At 41.1% G+C, this 20,852-nt stretch overlaps 1 protein-coding gene across 18 annotated transcripts in view; it reads right to left on the bottom strand.

The window, feature by feature from the left end:
* The window catches only part of LOC124289999, a 35,671-nt gene that overhangs the window by 8,732 nt on the left and 6,087 nt on the right, over positions 1-20,852 (bottom strand). For all 18 annotated transcript variants that reach the window (XM_046726657.1, XM_046726662.1, XM_046726664.1 and 15 more), the window contains exons 2-6: positions 5,069-5,195; positions 4,246-4,403; positions 3,055-3,333; positions 1,966-2,238; positions 881-1,135 (exon numbers count right to left, since the gene is read on the bottom strand). In XM_046726657.1, the coding sequence (XP_046582613.1) occupies positions 881-1,135; positions 1,966-2,238; positions 3,055-3,333; positions 4,246-4,403; positions 5,069-5,195 (1,092 nt within the window). The remainder of the gene's footprint in view (positions 1-880; positions 1,136-1,965; positions 2,239-3,054; positions 3,334-4,245; positions 4,404-5,068; positions 5,196-20,852) is intronic.

The raw sequence follows: 20,852 nt of genomic DNA, 5'->3' as shown, positions 1-20,852 counted from the left end.
GAGTCGAACTGAGACATTATATCCGTCGAAAAACATAAACGCAATGTTTCCACCAGTGATGTTAGCCGAATGGAGCAACTGGAAACCAAGAAACGGGGTGCTACGGAGGAGGCTGTACGAGGCTGTACGAGGCGATGACAACTGACATGCATCGTGACGTCGGTTACCAAGGCAGTGACGTCATTACAGTGTGACGTCATGCAAATATTGTACTACAGTACAAAACTCTTCCGCGACCTCTTTATGAAACCGGTTTCGGTTTGAAACCAAAATATGAACAAAAATACGCTATTTCGCTCGGTCAGATACCATAGGAAGCACACTCGTTTCGTATAATTCGTATGTAATGAGACCTCGTGTAGTATTCTCTATGTATCGTATCGCAGGTTGTATGCCAATACCAGCACTAGTATCTGTATTAAGTCTACGTCACCATTTTCCCTCTACATAACCTAGCAACTGGACCTTGCTACCACATACAGACCAGGGCCTACATTTTCGAAGCTCTCTTAGCGCTAAGATAGTCGTAAGTTAATGTTAATGTAATTGAATGGCACTTACGACTATCTTAGCGCTAAGAGAGCTTCGAAAATCTAGGCCCATGCTTTACATGTTCAGGCCTAGTATTTCGTATCTCTCTTAGCGCTAAGATAGTCGTAAGTTAATGATAATCTATGGCACTTACGACTATCTTAGCACTAAGAGAGCTTCGAAAACCTAGGCCCAGCAGTGGAGAGAACTCATTGTACAGAAGATTATCACGATTACCGAGATCCACAGAAGATTTAAATCTGCCATTGAGAATCTGGCAGATAGATAGATTAAGGAAACAATAGAAAACATATCTCTTGTTGGGGAAATGTATAGAAAAGGGTCTTACTCAGAATATGGAGACGTATATTGAAGGTTGTTGAGTTGGACTCATTCAGGCGCTTGTTGGAGTAGCCCACTTCGCAGGTAAAGTTTCCACGGTTGTGTATCTCATTAGTATGGATGCTGCAGTTGATACATGACGCTTGCGGATCACCAGTGCAATTTTTTATGAACCATGGGCTTTGGAAACGGCACATTTGGTGTCTCTTGGAACCACTGCTGATGACATACTGTTGCTCTGGACACTCGATGGTTGGTTTATCTAAGAGAACATGAACATGGTCCACAATTCTTGAACGACAAACCTGCCTCATTATAGAAGACGTAAATAGCATATATATTTACTCAATTTGCTTATGAATTACAATACTACAATCAATAATCGTTTGATGTATCACACGTTCGTTATGTATGCTTGCTGAGGTATAAAATATGTTTGTATTCTCAATTAAATTAACTTCGGTCAAATAGTATAATACAAAGGGTGATTATATAGGCGCAAATATATTGCACCAACAAAGCAAATTAAAATAAAGAAACATCTCTCAAGTGTGCTGACATTGTGGCTTTAAGAGCTATTTTTCGGAAATACTTAAAAATATATGCATGCAGCCATCAACAGGGTGCTACACATATAAATACTAAACTGACAGTCTGACACAGAACCCAACTGGCAACTAAACTGACAGTCTGACACAGTATGAAATATAATTCAAACAGACATTGTCATATAATCCAGTAATTATCATAGCCTGAATAAAGATTACAAGATATCAGACAAACTGAGAGCCTAAACAAAAATGTCAGACAAATTGGAAATTTAATGTCATAAACATGCACGAAGTGAAAAAGTGAGTTTATGGCCACAACGGCGATATTTCAACCATATCGTGACTGAAATAACGTGCACGATAGCTTTCAGATGACATTGTTTGGTTACCACAATCTCACCAGACAACACATCACCTTGAGCAGACAGAACATCCACGTTGCCGGCCCAGCGGTAGCAACATCTCTACTGGGCTACAATGGTGTGGAGACATCATCACCTTCTTTTGGTGTCTACCAAATTTATATCAGAATAAAACTCACCAGATACTTGAATTTCTACTACTTCGGCTGAGATCCCTTTTCGAGGTTCACCAATCGTGACATTGAGGTAGTTTGTGCGTCTGATGATGTACAAGCCACTTTGTGATTTGTTGGTTATCGACATATTACAAGGTATTTTGTCAAAGCTGTCTTGGTCCCTGTGACCTTTTACCTTTCTCAAGGAACAGTTACAACGAGCTTTACAATCTTTGTCCAATTCTAGAATCTCGCCAACATGCAGGTCATATGTGGCTTCCAATGGCGGGGGGTCACCTGGAAGAGTGAAACTGGGTAACGCATCGAGTGTACTTTGTGAGTGTGCTCAATAATGGCTGAAGATTGAAGAGGGTTTGCAGAACCGATTTGAAAGGTGACAATAATTCACGGAAACCAAAGGAACGTTTCTTTATCCTTTGAGAATTGATAGTTAGGTCGCTTTCACAAAATTTCAAAGGATTTTAAAAGACAGCTTGGTGATGAAATCACGCTTAGCGTTTGTGAAGGAGTGAGTGAGTTAAGATTTTAAGTCAAGTCGGCCATATTTCCGCCATATCGCGACTAAAACAAGTTATAATGTCATAATAAATCGGCGTAGGACAGTACAAGTAACTAGAAAGTCACATAGATAATTGTAAAACTAGTAGGAAAATCTAACTTATCTTAACTATGTAAGACGATACAATCTAAAATATTGCTATCATAAAAAAAAAAAAAATAATAATAATAATAGTGGATTTGTATTGCGCTTTTCCATACTTGGATATTATGCTCAAAGCGCAATCTATCGCCAACAACTGAACGTAGACCACCATACTAGGAACAATGGAGACTTATAGTACCTTTGCTACCTGCGTGACCTTAGCTGGATTTACATCGCGTTTGTGAAGGACGTGGTGCCTAACACTAGTTTTAAGTGTGAACATAAACTTAGTAGAGTACATTCACTGCACATAACAAGGTCAGTGAATAAAGTATCATAACTAGCTCCAAGCATGCGATATATGTGGACGATAGATTTCCTGGAGGTTTAAAAGGAAAGATTTCTATCATACAGTTGTAACATACTTAGTAGACTAATACAATGCCTACCGAGGACCTGCAGATCGATAGATTTATTCCCTTGGGTTTGGTTTCTGACAGCCACTGAGCAGGTAAGGTTCTTTTTGGTCCGGAAGGCCTCGTCCAGTCGCAGCGATATTGAAGGTGAAGATCCAACAACATTGGAAGTATTTGCAAGTGTCCAGGTGTACCAATACTCTGATGGCATGTACCTGCCCTTAGCTAAACACGTCACAGTGACAGTTGTCCCATTGTACACACGGATGCTGTTACTTGGTAGCACAGTGATGTTCGTCTTTTGTTTCTCTCCTGAAAGAAAACATGTTGTGACTTCATCAAGATAGTAAGTCCGTCAGAAAGAGTTGTACAGATACCAGGACCACCCGTGCACCTTAACTGAGAGGTTAGAAGGTAGAAATAGGTGAGGAAAATATATGAGAACAGAGAGAGTTCTGATTAGGTGTAAGTAAAGTAGTCGAGTACGTGAGTGAGTGAGATCGGTTTATCTCTCCTCCGAACAAGGTTTCATTCATGTGTCCCTATGTAATCGTCCTGTGGATAGGACCCAGTCCATCATCATGCGATTCTGGCAGACCCACAGGAAATCGTGTCTAAACAGCGAGTGAGTGAGTTTAGGTTTACGCCGCTTTTAGCAATATTCCAGCAATATCACGGCTGGGGACAACATAAATGGGCTTAACACGTTGTACCCATGTGGGGAATCGAACACGTGCCTTCGGCGTGACGAGCGAATGCTGTAACCACTAAGCTACCCCCACCGCCCCCGTGTATAAACAGCAGATTGGGGCGCATTAGGCGACTGGGGGAGCAATATATTCACCGTCGATTCTCCAGTAGAGAAAGAATAGTAATGATAGTTGCCCACAACTGTTGTTTGTTTGTTTAACGCCGCACACAGCAATCTTCCAGCTTTATGGCAGCCGTCTGTAAATAATCGAGTCTGGACTAGACAATCCAGTGATCAACATCATGAGCATCGATGTACGCAATTGGAATACGATGACACGTGTAAGCAAGCCAGACCCCTCGATCCCGTTAGTCGCCTCTTTCAAGGAGTACGGGTTGTTGAAGACCAATTCTAACCCGAGTCTTCACGGGTCAAATGCCTGTGAAGTAAGGGGGGGCGCAAGGGGGGGGGGGGGGGGGGGTGTGTGCTGTTGTGTTGTTATAAGCTAACAAAGTGGACTATTAGAAGTGTACCTTTATGACACATGATTGAAACAGGTATTGTACGCCTGCATCCAGACTTGATACCAAAGTAGCATTGTTGAAGTCTTGTCTCACTTCCTCTGCACCCTTCTCCTATGAGGGATGTGTTCGCTTTTGCCGTGCCATCATACATTATGTTAACATGGGAACTGAAAGAGAATAGATTGAATAGGTCGGTAGCTATTACTTTCCTGTGCAGTAGTGACTTCTTTCAGTGGCTTATAGAAGTACGTGTGGTGAACAACGGGAGAGTTATATGGTACAACTTCTTTATGAATTTATTGATATGAGCGACGTTTCGGTGTAGCTACGAAGACCGTTGTCAAGCAAGTGATGTACAATACTGCAGAAAAAGCATATTGATAATATAGAAGTTGTATATCCACAGAGCTCTCCCCGTTGGTCATAGATCAGTTGTTGTGAGTGATTGTTGCTGGTATGGGATCAGCAGTTTAAACTGATTTGTGACAAATGTTTGTTTGGTGGGTGAGTATGGTTTTACGCCGCTTAAAGCGATATTCCATTCCATTCCATATTCCATTGTATCCATGTGGGGAATCGAACCTGGGTCTTTGACGTGACGAACGAACACTTTAACCACTAGGCTCCCCGACCGCCCTTTTGGTCGGGCGTCACCCTGGCTGTATGGACATTTTAACGAAATTAAACCAAACCTGAAACAATATGAATAAGGGAAAAGGTAAAAAGAGCTATTTGTTTCATATACTTAATGTTTTCCACATGGTCGGACTGCAGTAGGGATACTGTGAAATGTGAGTATTTGAATCCTGTCAACGCTATGTATGACACTCACCTGTCGTTACCCATTTGCCGGCACACAACAGCAGCATCCAGCATAGAAAATCCCTCGTTGCACACCAGCCTGCCATTGATATGTAGGAAGTGTCCACTGAAGGTGACATTTCTGAGATGGTAGGCCACTGTTGGCAAAGATATACAGCTTATACTCTCTGTCAGTCTGTTGTTTAACGCATCAACCAATGAATCGAGATGAGCCTGGGCTACTGAAGACCATTTCTAACCCGTTCGCTAGATTTTATATTTAGGTCCACTTTACATAGCACACCTTTATCACATAGCTACAATGTTTTGTCTGTTGTTTACCAGAGCACTCAGCAATATTCCAGCTATATGGTGGCGGTCTGTAAATAGTAAATGTATATACGACCACCCGTGCACCTTCACCGAGAGGGTGGAGGTAGAAAGTATAGACGGGTGGGTTGGTGGGTGTTAAATCGAACCCAGGACTTGGGCGTGACGAGCGAACCACTAGGCTACCCCAACCCGCCCGTCGTGTAAATACAGCAGATTTTGGCGCCTTCGGCTACTGGGCGAGTAATATATTCACCGTCGATTCTTTAGTAGGGAAAGAATTGTAATAATAGATGCCCATAATATTTCTTTCTTTGTTCACAATATTCCAGCTATATGGCGGCAGTCTGTAATTAATCGAGTGTGGATCAGACAATACAGTGATCAACATCATGAGCATCGTTCTACGTAACTGGGATACGATGACATGTGTCAACCAAGTCAGCGAGCCTGACCACCCAATCCCGTTACAAACATGGGTTGCTGAAGATCTTCACGAGTAGAAATGTTTTATTATTGTAAATGATTGTATAGTAGATGATGAACAACTGATTAAATTACGCGCAGAAACTATATATTTAATCAAACAGGACATGAACATCTATGTGACATCGTTTATGATGTAATTCGCTTTGTATTCGTTCTGTTGAAATGAAAACATCATTACGTTATTACGATCGTTCGAGCCGTAACACCGACACATAATTATCTGATAGTTTGCACACAGTAGCACCATGCACGAGCAGTAAGTCTAATTCCTGATTTTGGCATGTGTTACAGTTGCCATGTGTTACAGTTGCCATGTGTTACAGTTGCCATGTGCATATGATTTGTTTCTTTTGGTTATGCTTGTTGTTAACAACATACTCAATAATACTCCGGCTAAATGACGCCTGTCCGTAAATTATCGAGTCTGAACCAGGTAATCGACCACTATCTAATCTCACAATCAAATCTACATATCTTAAAGCCATCTGAAACAGCTACTGGATCAATCGAATTGAAGCCTGTGTGGGCGAGATTAGATCTTTGGATGACAGTGATTTATTGTTCAAATTAAATGACAATAAAACAGAATTTCTACTGCTTGGTTATAAACATCAGTTTTTGAAAGTGTCTGCAGGTCTGTCACTTGACATTGGCAACAACAATGTCAGAACCACTCCATGTACAAGAAATCTTGGAATCATTTTTCAATCCAGCATGTCCCTTGAAAAAAAATCTCAAGAACTTGAGCAAAACTTGCATTCACAACATCAGTAAAATTCGACATCTTCTTGACCATGAAACGACAAAACTTCTTATGCAGACTCTCATCACATCACGACTGGATTATTTTCTCTTTTCTTCCATATTCCTTCATCTCTGTTCACAAATTTACAGCGAATCATGAATGCAGCAGCAAGGGTTGTGAACAGAGCATATAACACCTGACCTGAAGGTCCTCAACTGGTTGCCCGTGAATATCAGGATTCAGTACAAGACAATTGCTCAAACCCAAAACTGTGTCTAGGATGAATCATCATGTCACGTTCTCAGAAGCCGTGTCAGCATATACCAACCACTCCATACCCTTCGTTCTGTCGACCATTTTCGCCTGTCAGTCCCATTTACGACATCATCAATGGGTCATCAAGCCTTCTCTGCCTCAGCTCTTCTACTGTGGAACGACCCGTGAAGATCCGGGGTAGAATAGGTCTTCAGCAACCCATGTGCTTGGCATAAAAAGGCGACTATGCTTGTCGTAAGAGGCGACTAACGGGATCGGGTGGTCAGTTTCGCCGACTTGGTTGACACATGTCATCGGTTCCCAATTGCGCAGATCGATGCTCATGCTATTGATCACTGGATTGTCTGGTCCAGACTCGATTATTTACAGACCGCCGCCATATAGCTGGGATATTGCTGAATGTGGCGTAAAACTAAACTCACTCACTCTACTGTGGAACGATCTACCTCTTACTATAAGGACTGTCTCTGACAAACATCAGTTTAAGACTCTTCAAGCAAAGATTTAACTAGCTATTCTGGATGACTTTTTTCTTATATCTCCTGTACAAAGCGCCACTGAGAAACCTGTATGGATGGAAGTTAGGTGCATAATAATATATACAATAACATAAAGCAATTCATTGGCTTATCCAAAAGGACAAGATATATCGTTCGAAACAGTTCATTCGTTGTTTTCTTATCGATTAATACAGTGTATGTGAATATATTGATTTTAACGATGATCCTGCCAATGTTCCCGTATGGGAACATTTAACTTCATTTCAAAAGTTTGACCTTAATTACTGCTACCATGATGAAATTTCTTTTGCCATTTTATACCTTCATCATTTCTTTATAAGGACATGTGAAAAACAAGTTTTAAAATAATGCAATTATATTTGTCAATTTTTTTAGAACGTTTCGGTTGAAAACACGCTTTGGGGGCATTTTAGGACCCTCGTCAATTCTTTTAAAAAAATTCAAAATATGAAATGTTAGAACATTGGCAATTATCTTAAAATCGATATGGTCCAAAAAAATTAATTTATCTTCACGCATAAAAAAGTTACAAAGCTTTTATGACATTTCCCCATATGTGAACAATGGCATGAAAACTGGAATTAACATTCACATGTGAACATGATTTTTTTTGTTATGCTTGTTGTTTAACGCCACAGTCAACAATATTCCAGCTAAATGACGCCGGTCCCTAATTAATCGAGTCTGAACTTACTTATATCGTGAGCATCGATCTACACAATACTACGATACCATGCATCGGGAACTCTGTCCACCCGATCCCTTCAGTCGCCTCTTACAGGCATCTGTTGCTGAATAACAACACTGATCCGGATCGTCAGGTGTGTAAATAAACTGCTCCTATTGGATAGCACAGAGCCAGGAACAACGTTCCTTTTGCCCAACAAACCACCTCAACCCTGACTTCACCTGGACGGGTGGTAGAAAGTCCCGGTTCTACTGATCCGGATCGTTACGTGTGTAAATAAACTTCTCCTATTGGATAGCACAGAGCCAGGAACAACGTTCCTTTTGCCCAACAAACCACCTCAACCCTGACTTCACCGGGACGGGTGGTAGAAAGTCCCGGTTCTACTGATCCGGATCGTCACGTGTGTAAATAAACTGCTCCTATTGGATAGCACAGAGCCAGGAACAACGTTCCTTTTGGCCAAAAAACCACCTCAACCCTGACTTCACCTGGACGGGTGGTAGAAAGTCCCGGGTTCTATCGATAAGCTGGTTATGCCAAGGGCTGAGCGTAAACTGTATACGCATATAAACTATATTTTTTAATATAAGATGTGTTTTGTTAGTGTGGGCTAAAATAGTTACGTTAGCAAAGTGAAATCTGTCAGAAGGCAGTGGCTCAGGGGCCTAATTGGCAATGCTTACCTTCTAAATCTGTATGTTTTCAATTTCTTGAAAGCCAACCACACATTCACTTGAATGTTTTCTACTACATCTTTTCGCTCCCTGTATCGCATGACTGCACGACAGTTCATGTGTCTCAACAGTCTCAACATTGCCTCGTACAGGCCGCTCAAGCCGATCCCGGTGTAAACATGTATATGCAGATACTGATAAATCTGGTTGAATCGTAAATGTGTCGCCTGTATATGATTCCTGGGCTCAATTAGTTTGTCATCGAAGCAGCAGAGGTAAGCGACCGGTTTAAACTCAATCCATTAACCATTTCCAAAGCTGTTTCTAGAATTTGTTTAGAAGTGAAAACCGTGGCAAATCTTCACAGTGGCTCGATTCTTGTCGACTGTCCAGGAAGACAACAACTCATCAGCCTGTTAACTTTGACAATATTGAGGTTGCTGTACAGTGGAGAAAGCTTTTAATTCTTGCCGAGGCATTGTTCTCATCAGACCTCGTGGCCTGTCCGACATGTCTGAGCAAGAACTGATACATGAACTCAAAAGCGGAAGACTGTGAGCAGTCAATAAATTCTGGTTACGTCAACATTAATTGGAGGTGTATGTCCCCAATCAATCCCGAACTTTTAGGTGTCAAATGTTTATACATGGCTCCAAATCATGCATACAGTTGCCCTACGTCTCTCACTACCTGATCACCGACTTCGGAACAACGGAAATACAATGTGTACATTGAAAGGCAGCATCGACCTTCACCAAGGGTACGTCCTGTGTTGCAAGGCCAATCCAAAATACATAAAATGTAACATGATGACACCTCTTTTCTGGAGGTAAAAAAGCTCGTTTCCCATAAAGCCACAAAATAACACATATTCTGCATTTATTGTTCATTCTGCTTTTGAATCCAGACATATTTGCAATTAGATCAACATAAACTCCGTTAGTGATTCTCAAATATTATCAACCCAATCTAGATGCGATGATGACGAACCTGCCCCCAATGAACCTGAAATGTAGAACCACTTGTTCAAACCGAACAATAAGATAAAATGGAAAACAGAAATCCAGAAAAAGTTCATTTGCGGAGACATTCATTTGACGCCCTGGGTATGGACAACCCATTTATGGCAGTGCCGGAGGAATACTTCCTTTAACGTAAACGTTCACCATGACATCGTCCAACATAATACATTGGAAGCCGATCCCGGTGTAAACATGTATATGCAGATACTGATAAATCTGGTTGAATCGTAAATGTGTCGCCTGTATATGATTCCTGGGCTCAATTAGTTTGTCATCGAAGCAGCAGAGGTAAGCGACCGGTTTAAACTCAATCCATTAACCATTTCCAAAGCTGTTTCTAGAATTTGTTTAGAAGTGAAAACCGTGGCAAATCTTCACAGTGGCTCGATTCTTGTCGACTGTCCAGGAAGACAACAACTCATCAGCCTGTTAACTTTGACAATATTGAGGTTGCTGTACAGTGGAGAAAGCTTTTAATTCTTGCCGAGGCATTGTTCTCATCAGAAATACAATGTGTACATTGAAAGGCAGCATCGACCTTCACCAAGGGTACGTCCTGTGTTGCAAGGCCAATCCAAAATACATAAAATATAACATGATGACACCTCTTTTCTGGAGGTAAAAAAGCTCGTTTCCCATAAAGCCACAAAATAACACATATTCTGCATTTATTGTTCATTCTGCTTTTGAATCCAGACATATTTGCAATTAGATCAACATAAACTCCGTTAGTGATTCTCAAATATTATCAACCCAATCTAGATGCGATGATGACGAACCTGCCCCCAATGAACCTGAAATGTAGAACCACTTGTTCAAACCGAACAATAAGATAAAATGGAAAACAGAAATCCAGAAAAAGTTCATTTGCGGAGACATTCATTTGACGCCCTGGGTATGGACAACCCATTTATGGCAGTGCCGGAGGAATACTTCCTTTAACGTAAACGTTCACCATGACATCGTCCAACATAATACATTGGAAGCCGATCCCGGTGTAAATATGTATATGCAGATACTGATAAATCTGGTTGAATCGTAAATGTGTCGCCTGTATATGATTCCTGGGCTCAATTAGTTTGTCATCGAAGCAGCAGAGGTAAGCGACCGGTTTAAACTCAATCCATTAACCATTTCCAAAGCTGTTTCTAGAATTTGTTTAGAAGTGAAAACCGTGGCAAATCTTCACAGTGGCTCGATTCTTGTCGACTGTCCAGGAAGACAACAACTCATCAGCCTGTTAACTTTGACAATATTGAGGTTGCTGTACAGTGGAGAAAGCTTTTAATTCTTGCCGAGGCATTGTTCTCATCAGACCTCGTGGCCTGTCCGACATGTCTGAGCAAGAACTGATACATGAACTCAAAAGCGGAAGACTGTGAGCAGTCAATAAATTCTGGTTACGTCAACATTAATTGGAGGTGTATGTCCCCAATCAATCCCGAACTTTTAGGTGTCAAATGTTTATACATGGCTCCAAATCATGCATACAGTTGCCCTACGTCTCTCACTACCTGATCACCGACTTCGGAACAACGGAAATACATGTACATTGAAAGGCAGCATCGACCTTCACCAAGGGTACGTCCTGTGTTGCAAGGCCAATCCAAAATACATAAAATATAACATGATGACACCTCTTTTCTGGAGGTAAAAAAGCTCGTTTCCCATAAAGCCACAAAATAACACATATTCTGCATTTATTGTTCATTCTGCTTTTGAATCCAGACATATTTGCAATTAGATCAACATAAACTCCGTTAGTGATTCTCAAATATTATCAACCCAATCTAGATGCGATGATGACGAACCTGCCCCCAATGAACCTGAAATGTAGAACCACTTGTTCAAACCGAACAATAAGATAAAATGGAAAACAGAAATCCAGAAAAAGTTCATTTGCGGAGACATTCATTTGACGCCCTGGGTATGGACAACCCATTTATGGCAGTGCCGGAGGAATACTTCCTTTAACGTAAACGTTCACCATGACATCGTCCAACATAATACATTGGAAGTGCAGAGGACTTAAGAATAAGTTTAATGATTTAATGATTTTAAGTCAGATATGTGTTTGCAAGAAATATATCTAAATTATCATATCAACAATGATATCAGAAAATACGATTTGTGCAAACACGTTTCGCCGCCAAGTACAAATGTCACTGGTGATTCCTCCAAGTTGGTGAGACAGGACATAATTGCAGTCCGACTTTTCACATTGCCTTCACATTTTGCACTTCGTATGCCCCACCCGCTTCGGCTTTTCAGAAGGTTGAAATTCATTTTTCATATAGTCATCTCCCTAAGTCCTGTGCCACCATGCGTGATCTGAAGGCCTTGTGAGTGTGGTTTTACGCCCCTTTTAGCAATATTCCAGCAATATCACGGCGGGGGATACCAAAAATGGGCTCATTTCGGGAATCGAACCCGGACCTTCGGCGTGACGAGCAAACGCTTTAACCACTAGGCTACCCCCACCGCCCCTAAACCCGTGGGAAGGTTGTTGGTACTAGCGCTAAATGGTACAATAACTGAAGATTATACGGAATCCGGACATCCGGAATTGACAGCTGCCGGGTAGGAGAGCTTTTAAATGATGATATGTGTACTAGCCACGAGATTTAGCTACGAGTACTAGACTGAGATTTAATGCTGCCGTTTTATAACTTATGTATATAAGAGATGGTTTCAACACGTATTTACATCCTGCCACAGGGATATATTCAGCACTGGGCCTGACTCAATGCTAATTTAGTAAATGAATGGTCAATCACCGGTGACCTATGTGGAAGTGACCATTTCTTTACAATACTCAAGGCTTCAACACGATCGAATTTCATCAAAGATTTATTTCAGATCCTTTGTTCTGAAAGATTAACCCAGATGCCTTCAAAATATTTAAGATATTTTCACTTCATGAGCTCAAATTCGCTTTTGGACAAGTTAAAATTCTAAGTCACATCGGCAGTATTTCAGCCATATCGTTACTAAACCAAGTTATATATTTATAATAATTAAAGGTAAATTATAAAAACCTGTCAACGAAGGACAGTAAAATATCTAGTTTATCACGATATGGGGCGTAGTGATGTCCTGTTGAAATATCAGTGTCTAATCCTGTTGGAGGTTAGTGCATTGTCTTGTGGATATAACATGACACCTGACCAGAGGTTGTTAAGAAAAACAAATCGTTTCCATGTCTGATATATTGAAGAGCTGAAAAATTGTCTGAAAAATTCAGGCTATTCCATAGTCAAGCTTTGGGCATATCAGTGCTCTGTACAGTTGGAGGGGGTTTTCATAGCCCCGCCCTGCTTTGAATAAGTGACAAATTTTAACAAATCAAGGGCCTCCCGGCATTTATTCTTTAAATATTCATGTGGAAAGATTATACCCAATAACTTGGCTTCTATTACACTTTAATAGGAGTATCGTCTAAAAGTAAGTCAGGGTCGTTATGATGTCTATAATTTCTACAATAATGGGTGCAGTTTGTATTAGATTTTGAGAACATAAATACCATTTCCAAAGGTTATTTCCGGATTTTATTTAACCATGGCTGTAGCAGCATTTCAATAGTGTTCAACTTTTTTTGTGACCAAAAATATTCAAATCATCCACAAATAGCGATCTATAAATTAAGTCATTTAAAACTTTAGTTAGATAATGCTCAGTAATGTGAGAGACAAAATACTGACTTCTGGGACACCTTGATCATGATGACAATTGGATTCAAAGGACCACGTCAGTCTACTGATTTTGCAAACGCATGAAATTGGTTGATAATTTGAAGGATTGGTATAATCACGTAAAGGTTTTGGTATGGGTACAACTACAGCGTTACAGCATTATTACAGTGCATATATTTCTTCATACATTTTTATATTTTTCACAAATTATTCATAACAAAGAAAATTCGTATACGTGCAAGTCGCAGTGCATAGTGTATCTTGTTTATAGCCCCGCATGTCAAGCACAGTAGTAGGCAATTAGCAAACGCATCCACGCCAACCTAAACTAATTAATCAAAGATGAAGCTAGCGAGCTGTGTCGGCTCCGGCCTTTCTTCTCGGGTACATCCCTTGGTCAAGCACAGATAAGTAGTCCCATCCCAGCAGGAGCATGTCTACCACCAACTAAGTCGTAATCGAAAATCAACTTTTGTTGAACAAGATCGAGATTACCATCATGCCATCCTCTTTGTCCTGTCGTAAATGCCATGGTCAAGCGCTGACAGATATTTTGTTAAGCAGCTGGCGCAAGCTGACCGTGGCTACACCATAAAGAAAATCAAACCTTGTTAGGTAATCATCTTCTTACCACCTACCTCGTGTAGTAAACCTTATCAGATAACGCATATGGAAACTTCAACTTTATAGAAACTTGATAATGACAAACGAGTAGAGCTGTGGGGTATAAAATCCTAGGTTCTTCCATCTCAGGCACACTTGCTTGAATAAACCCTGGATCTCACAGCTCTGCCTCCTTTCTTGTTTCAACGTAAATAACATTTAAACTTTATTATTGTTTATGTTTCACTTGTTTCTTTGTCATTATCGTCTAGAATATGTTAGAGTTAGGTTTGAAACATTCCTACGATATTGTAGCACTTTTTAAATACCTATCGTTGTAAATGCTAGTTCTAGATAACCGATAATTCTTAGGCACTATCCAGGGATATTTATTTATGCGTCGTGGGCTCATCACGTTTAATGTTTTTCATGTACAAACGAATATTTCTTTTCTATGTTTCGACACACATGTGTGTATTCCCAGTCCTTGTCTAGTTTCATTCATGTTTGCGTGTTAGATCTGTATATGCAGGTTAGATTCCCGTTCAGTAGCCTAGATTCTAGTAGCTTAGTCACAAAAACAGTTCCGCGAGTTTATACAATCATTTCCAGCAAAGATGAATTTATATGTAGGTCAGTTACTCTGTATTTTACAATAGTCCGCCGATCAAATAATATATGCGCTCACAGAATAGGTTACAACAGCCAACATTGTATTTTGATATTTCACCAACATAAGTATTTGTATAATGATATATTAAACGTTCCGTTCCGCACAGCAGTTAATGAACTATAGGCACTACATGCTGTAATTGAATTGTTGGGCGCTCCGCTCAGTACTTGTTCTTTGCAATTATTGTTGATGATTAATTTATCCGTCAGGTTATGTTGTTTATCAGTATCGTAGTTACCCAAGGATAGGTTGTGTTATTTGTATTATGTTTCTGTAAGCAGTTACCGTACATGCCCTGTTGTACCACACTTTGCTTATATTACCTGACTTAGATATAAACTGTATTAGGATATCACTGATTATTATTTCTATGATTGTATGTCATTATTATGTATGAATTGATACAATGTGAATGTCATATATTCACTTGCTTGAATAAACCCTGGATCTCACAGCTCTGCCTCCTTTCTTGTTTCAAGGCTTGCTCCCTATAGCTAATTCCCCCAATCGAGGCCTGACAGCACCTTTAGTACACCTAGCGCTAAAGGTCGTCCTAACGGACACAAAAAGAAAAGCTGTCTTAGCATGATGAAGGGGGTTCAAATATAGTTAATAAGGTTTCTAAACAGGATTCTGGTAAATGTGTAAGGAGCTGATAATGTATATATATTTTTGGTTGTAATCATTCCAGTTATCTGAATTGAAACGAATAGTTTTCTTTTCTACCTGATGTTGATATTTTCACATTTCTGCACATGATTAGACGACAAGAATGTTTGACCACAGTTTCACCAGCAGTATTTGTTGTATCTGTAAATACAAGTTCCACGACTGGGACATCGGTGTTCGTGAAGTTATTTTTGAGACAAACTTTGCCAAGATTGTCGTTTAGTTTGCTTAAATGTACACCTTCCTTTAGTAGTCAAAATATGTTCAAATTATGTAACATAATCATAGCGGCGATGGAAATAGTGTTCAGCCTGGTTCCGTCACCGCCCAAGCCTGTGTGCAGTCGTTAACCCATTAAACCACGGTTGACACATGTGCGGATTCAAAGAAGACTTCGGAACACATTCATCAGCAAGTTTGTGACGTTTGTCGGAAAATATACTAGCCACATAAAGAAACTGTGCATTGTCAAAATAGTATCCCAGTTGATAAGTACGATAACAATGTCAAAGGTAGATATAAACTTTAATGGAGGGATCATGAGACCATAACAAGTCGGGAGAATTTCAATTGAAAAGTCAATCACAATGACGTCCACAAGCGGGACAGGGGTCAAACGATCATTTCACCAGCTCAATAACGGGTTTGTCCACCATCGGCATTGAGAACAGCAGTGCATCGACGACGCATAGAGCCTATCAAACGTGCAAGGAAGGCTTGTGGGATGTCACGCCAGATTCTCTCAAGTTCTGTTGCAAGGTCAAGGACGTTATCTGGCGGATGAGGAAGACGGCGTAGACGTCGATCCATCTCGTCCCAAACATGCTCTATCGGGGAGAGATGCGGTGAATTTGCAGGCCAAGGCAGTAAGTCAACGTTGTGGTGTTGCAAGAAATCCATAGCAACCCTTGCCGTATGAGGGCGGGCATCGTCCTGTTGGAATGTTAACCCAGGGCCATGACGTTGCAGAAAAGGAATTGCCACAGGTCGAAGAATCTGATCCCTGTAGCCCACACCAGTTAAGTTGCCCTGAACAACCACCAAAGGAGTTCTTTGGCGTGCTGTTGTTCCACCCCAAATCATCACGGAACCACCACCAAAGCGATTCCTCCCCAAGACACAGGCTTGTGCATAACGTTCTCCCACGCGTCTATAGGCACGTTGACGTCCATCACTATGGGAAATGTTAAACCTGGACTCATCTGTAAAAACAACATTTCTCCACCAACACAAGGGTCTGCGGACATGATTTCGGCACCACATTCGGCGAGCTTGTCGATGACATTGTGTCAGGATAGGCCGTATGGCGGGACGTCGTGGTCTGATCCCGTGATGACGTAAACGTTGTCGAACTGTGTTGGGGTGGATACGGCGAAGTCCTGGGATGGTTCGGGCAGTCATCACTGCAGTCTGAAACCTGTGGCGAAGATAGGTCACCCTTGTCCATATGTCCTGTCTTGGCGTTGTTACACGTGGACGTCCAGAACGTTGCCGATCGATGACGTCATTTGTGTTCTGGTAGCGTCTCACCAGTGCAGAAATGGTGTTCCGGTGGCAGTGGAAACGTGCAGCCACTTGTCGTTGAGACATTCCCCTACGGACCATCCCAATGGCCTCATGACGTTGTGCACGCGTGAGCCTTGGCATGCTATGCGTTTCAATAGCAGTTTAATTTTTTGAACAATCGCAAGGGCAGGGGTTGAGCTTTCCAAAGTGACAGTATTGTGTGGCATTCATTTGCTCTGTTTCTCTTTCCCGGAATGCACGTGCAACAACGTATTGCACGTCTCAAGGACGAACCCACTAACGTCACGGAACGTGGCACGTGCATGCATGTTGGATACATGTCACTAATCTCTGAGTTTGAATCCGTATGTGTCTACACAGGTTTGATAGATTTAGATTTTCAATTTCTGTATGCACAGTTTCTTTATGTGCCTAGTATAGTTGCACCTACTCAGGAACATTAATAAACAGGTCAGATTTTCACTTATTTGATGGTAGTCATTTCAAACAAATGCAAGTTGAAAAAGTGATGGTTTAAGTTTGGTTTTACGCCGCTTTAAACATTATTCCAGGAATACCACGAGATGGGGGCACCAGAAATGGGTTTCACACATAGTACCCATGTAAGGAATCGAATCCAGGTCTCTTTGGCGTGGCGAGCGGATACTTTAACCATTTGGCGACGCCACCGCCCCCTTGATTATAAAGTGAGTTCAGATTGGCAGTATTTCAGCCATACCGTGACTAAATCAAGTTATAGATTTATACGGTTTACAGGTAACTTTAAAAAGAATTGTCAATGAATGACAGTTAAACAATCAAATTATCTCAGGTGTAAATCAACAACAAGTAATTTAATGTTAAACATTTCAACTAAGATGACAATGCAATATAAAAACAGGCTATAGATTGCCAACACCTAAACGTAGATCACCACACTAGGGACCATGGGGACTTACAGTACTTTTGCTTCCTGCATGGACCCTAGTTAGATTTACACCATCCCTTCAGCTTTTAGCAGTTTTTCACAATCTAGCCATAAATTAAAATAACGTATACTGAGTCAAAAAAGAAACTTCACATTCTTTCTTCAGGGCACTATAAAAGAACAAGAGATGGTAAGATTGTTAAATTGTTATTATTTCATTGCTGAGATCTGTGTGATGTACTCAATACACTGACAGTGCCATAATCAGTTCCATTAGGCTACACCACCGTTCCAAAACATGGGTATACAGAATGTCAAGTCACAAGAATAAAAATGCGAAATTTCTCAGTTCAATATCGTGTATGGCCGCCCCGCGCATTCACCACTGCCAAACACCGTCTCCTCATCGACTGCCTGATGCTTGTGAACACGTGGTTGGGGATTCTGCGCCATTGCTCTTGCAAGGCAGCGCCAAGTTCCTGCAAATTCTGAGGCTGCTTTCTAAGACCACGAAGCCTTCTCTCAAGTGCATCCCAAACGTACTCTGTTGGATTAAGGTCAGGGGACCTCGATGGACAGTCCATGACGTTGATTCCAGCGTTTTGAAGGAATTTTCGTGTCAACATCGCGGTATGCGGCCGAGCATTATCATGCTGGAACTGTAGACCTGGGCCATGAGCTGCCATGAAAGGGACGAGTTCAGGGGTGAGCACCTGGTCGCGGTAAGCAGCAGCTGTGAGGTTTCCACGGATGACCAGAGGTCGGGAACGGTTGTTCCCACAGAAAGCACCCCACACCATGCAACTTCCGCCACCGAATCTGTCGACTTCCTGTACACAACATTGGGCATACCGTTCACGACGTCGTCTCAGACTCTATGTCTGCCGTCCGCAAATCTGAGGGTAAACCTGGATTCATCGTTAAAGACGACTCGATTCCAGTCTCTCTGGGTCCATCGGAGGTGACGTTGGGCCCACAGCAGACGTTGACGTTGATGAAACGGCGTCAATATTGGCCCACAATATGGACGTCGAGAATGTAGATTGGCAGCCCGCAACCGATTTCGAATGGTCTGTGAGGACAGTCGACCTCTAAACATCTCAGCCCTGGTTCGTGTAGTCGGCAGAAATCTGTCACGTAGGTGACGTAGGACGATTTGACGGTGTTCTGCTCGTGACGTCACACGTGGACGCCCCGACCTAGGGCGATCAGAAGTGGTGCCAGTTTGTTGTAGACGACCTCGCAAGTCATACACAGTACGACGGCTGCATCCCATTGCTCTTGCGACGTCAATAACTGATCTTCCCGTTTGCAACATGCCAACGGCACGTTTACGTTCCACATTTGACAATCGTGGCATTTCAAGTACCGTTAGAACTGTGGTTTCAAAGTGTTTTTTTCAATTCTTGAGGCCAATGCTAACACGTGCATATGAAGAAAACTTCGATGCGAAGATCACGTGATCGACTGAACGTGCATAACCTGATTTGGCACTAACGTCATTTGCACGACGAATGGATGGGTTTGAGTAAGTTTTGCTAACGTTTTTCTAAAGTCGAAAGATAGGGATCCCATTTCGGATATATAGATGTATCATCAGAGAAAAATTATTCATTATTTTTCAAATTACGTTTTGTGAAGTTTCTTTTTTGACTCAGTATATACTGCAGTTAAAAATCAGTCTAAGTAAACTGAGGCTCATTATTATTCGTTACACTACTATACTGATCAGTATAGCAGTGTAACGAATACTACTGAGCCTAAGTTTACTTAGACTGGTTAAAAATAGTAGTGTGTTTAAATTTACTTTAATTGTTTTGTGAATTACTCTTGATTGTAGGGGAACATCGGACGGGATTATAACTTAAAGACTGGTTGTAATGGTGTCACTTAAATACAGGGCGTCTTTAATTAACCATTCAAACTCATACCTCAGATCAGAGTCTGAATTGGATACATCAAAGGAAGAGTTCGTAACTAAACCAGGATGTAAATCCGTTCTCGTGTTATCATTTAATAGACATATTTTACTGTCAGAAATACAATGTAACATAACTTTTCCATTATTACTTGTATGTGTAGTTCTGCAAAGGGTCTGTGTCCATTACAGTCATGATACAGGACTTTTGAAACTGGTCAAAAGGATTAGCCAGGTTTACAGAGGAAGAAGGAGGACGAGAGGGAGGACAAATGTGCATGGTCACAACAACAGTTTGGATAAGAGTATTGAGTGGAACATGGCTGTGGAGAACACCCTGCCTGTCTACACTATTGACCTGAAGTGAAAATAAATGGCAGGAACTGTACCATTGATGTAGATTTGATCAGTATTTTTTAAGTATGTTTCCTGAAGTCATAGTATTTATGGTCTAAAATCTTCCAGTAGTAGTTAAAAATCGTCATGTATTTAGAAGATGAAGCTACTCTGTTTTCAATTTTGTGGTCCTTTATCGTTGATTTAATACCGCTAAATGTAATTTAAAAAACGAACTCGTAAGCGTGAAGTTTTAAATTAAACATTTAGCGGTCTTAAATTAACGATAAAGGACCGCAAAATTGAAAACAGAGTAGCTTTATCTTCATTCTAGCACGACTGATAAGCATTTTAAAACCGAACTGTTTGGCGCCCAAGAACACAAGGCGTGAGGGGGCCTTTTTCCTGGAAATCGCTTGGAATCGTCCCGGGACAGGTTGTGTAAAGAACAAAATAAGACATTTTCAACAACATAAATGCTTTATTTCAGGAACAAGTATGATTGGTATTTGTAACAAGTAGCGTACATAAATATAAAAAAATACATTTTATACTGTGAGCAAGTACAATTATTTGATTTTTCTCAAGCGAATTATTGATCTCCCCTACTGTATGACAATCAAACCGCCCCAATTCAAGCCGTGAACTCGCTAAGTTTAGTCGCCGCTAACTTTATTCATGGAAATAATTGTTGATAACCACCCTACTATTCCCAATTTGGAAAGTACCTGACATGCCACGT

This window comes from Haliotis rubra, unplaced genomic scaffold, assembly GCF_003918875.1.
Source record: "Haliotis rubra isolate DU_JTF1 unplaced genomic scaffold, ASM391887v1 Scf454, whole genome shotgun sequence".
Classification (NCBI taxonomy): Eukaryota; Metazoa; Mollusca; class Gastropoda; order Lepetellida; family Haliotidae; genus Haliotis; species Haliotis rubra.
This window is presented reverse-complemented; position numbering and strand designations above follow the sequence as displayed.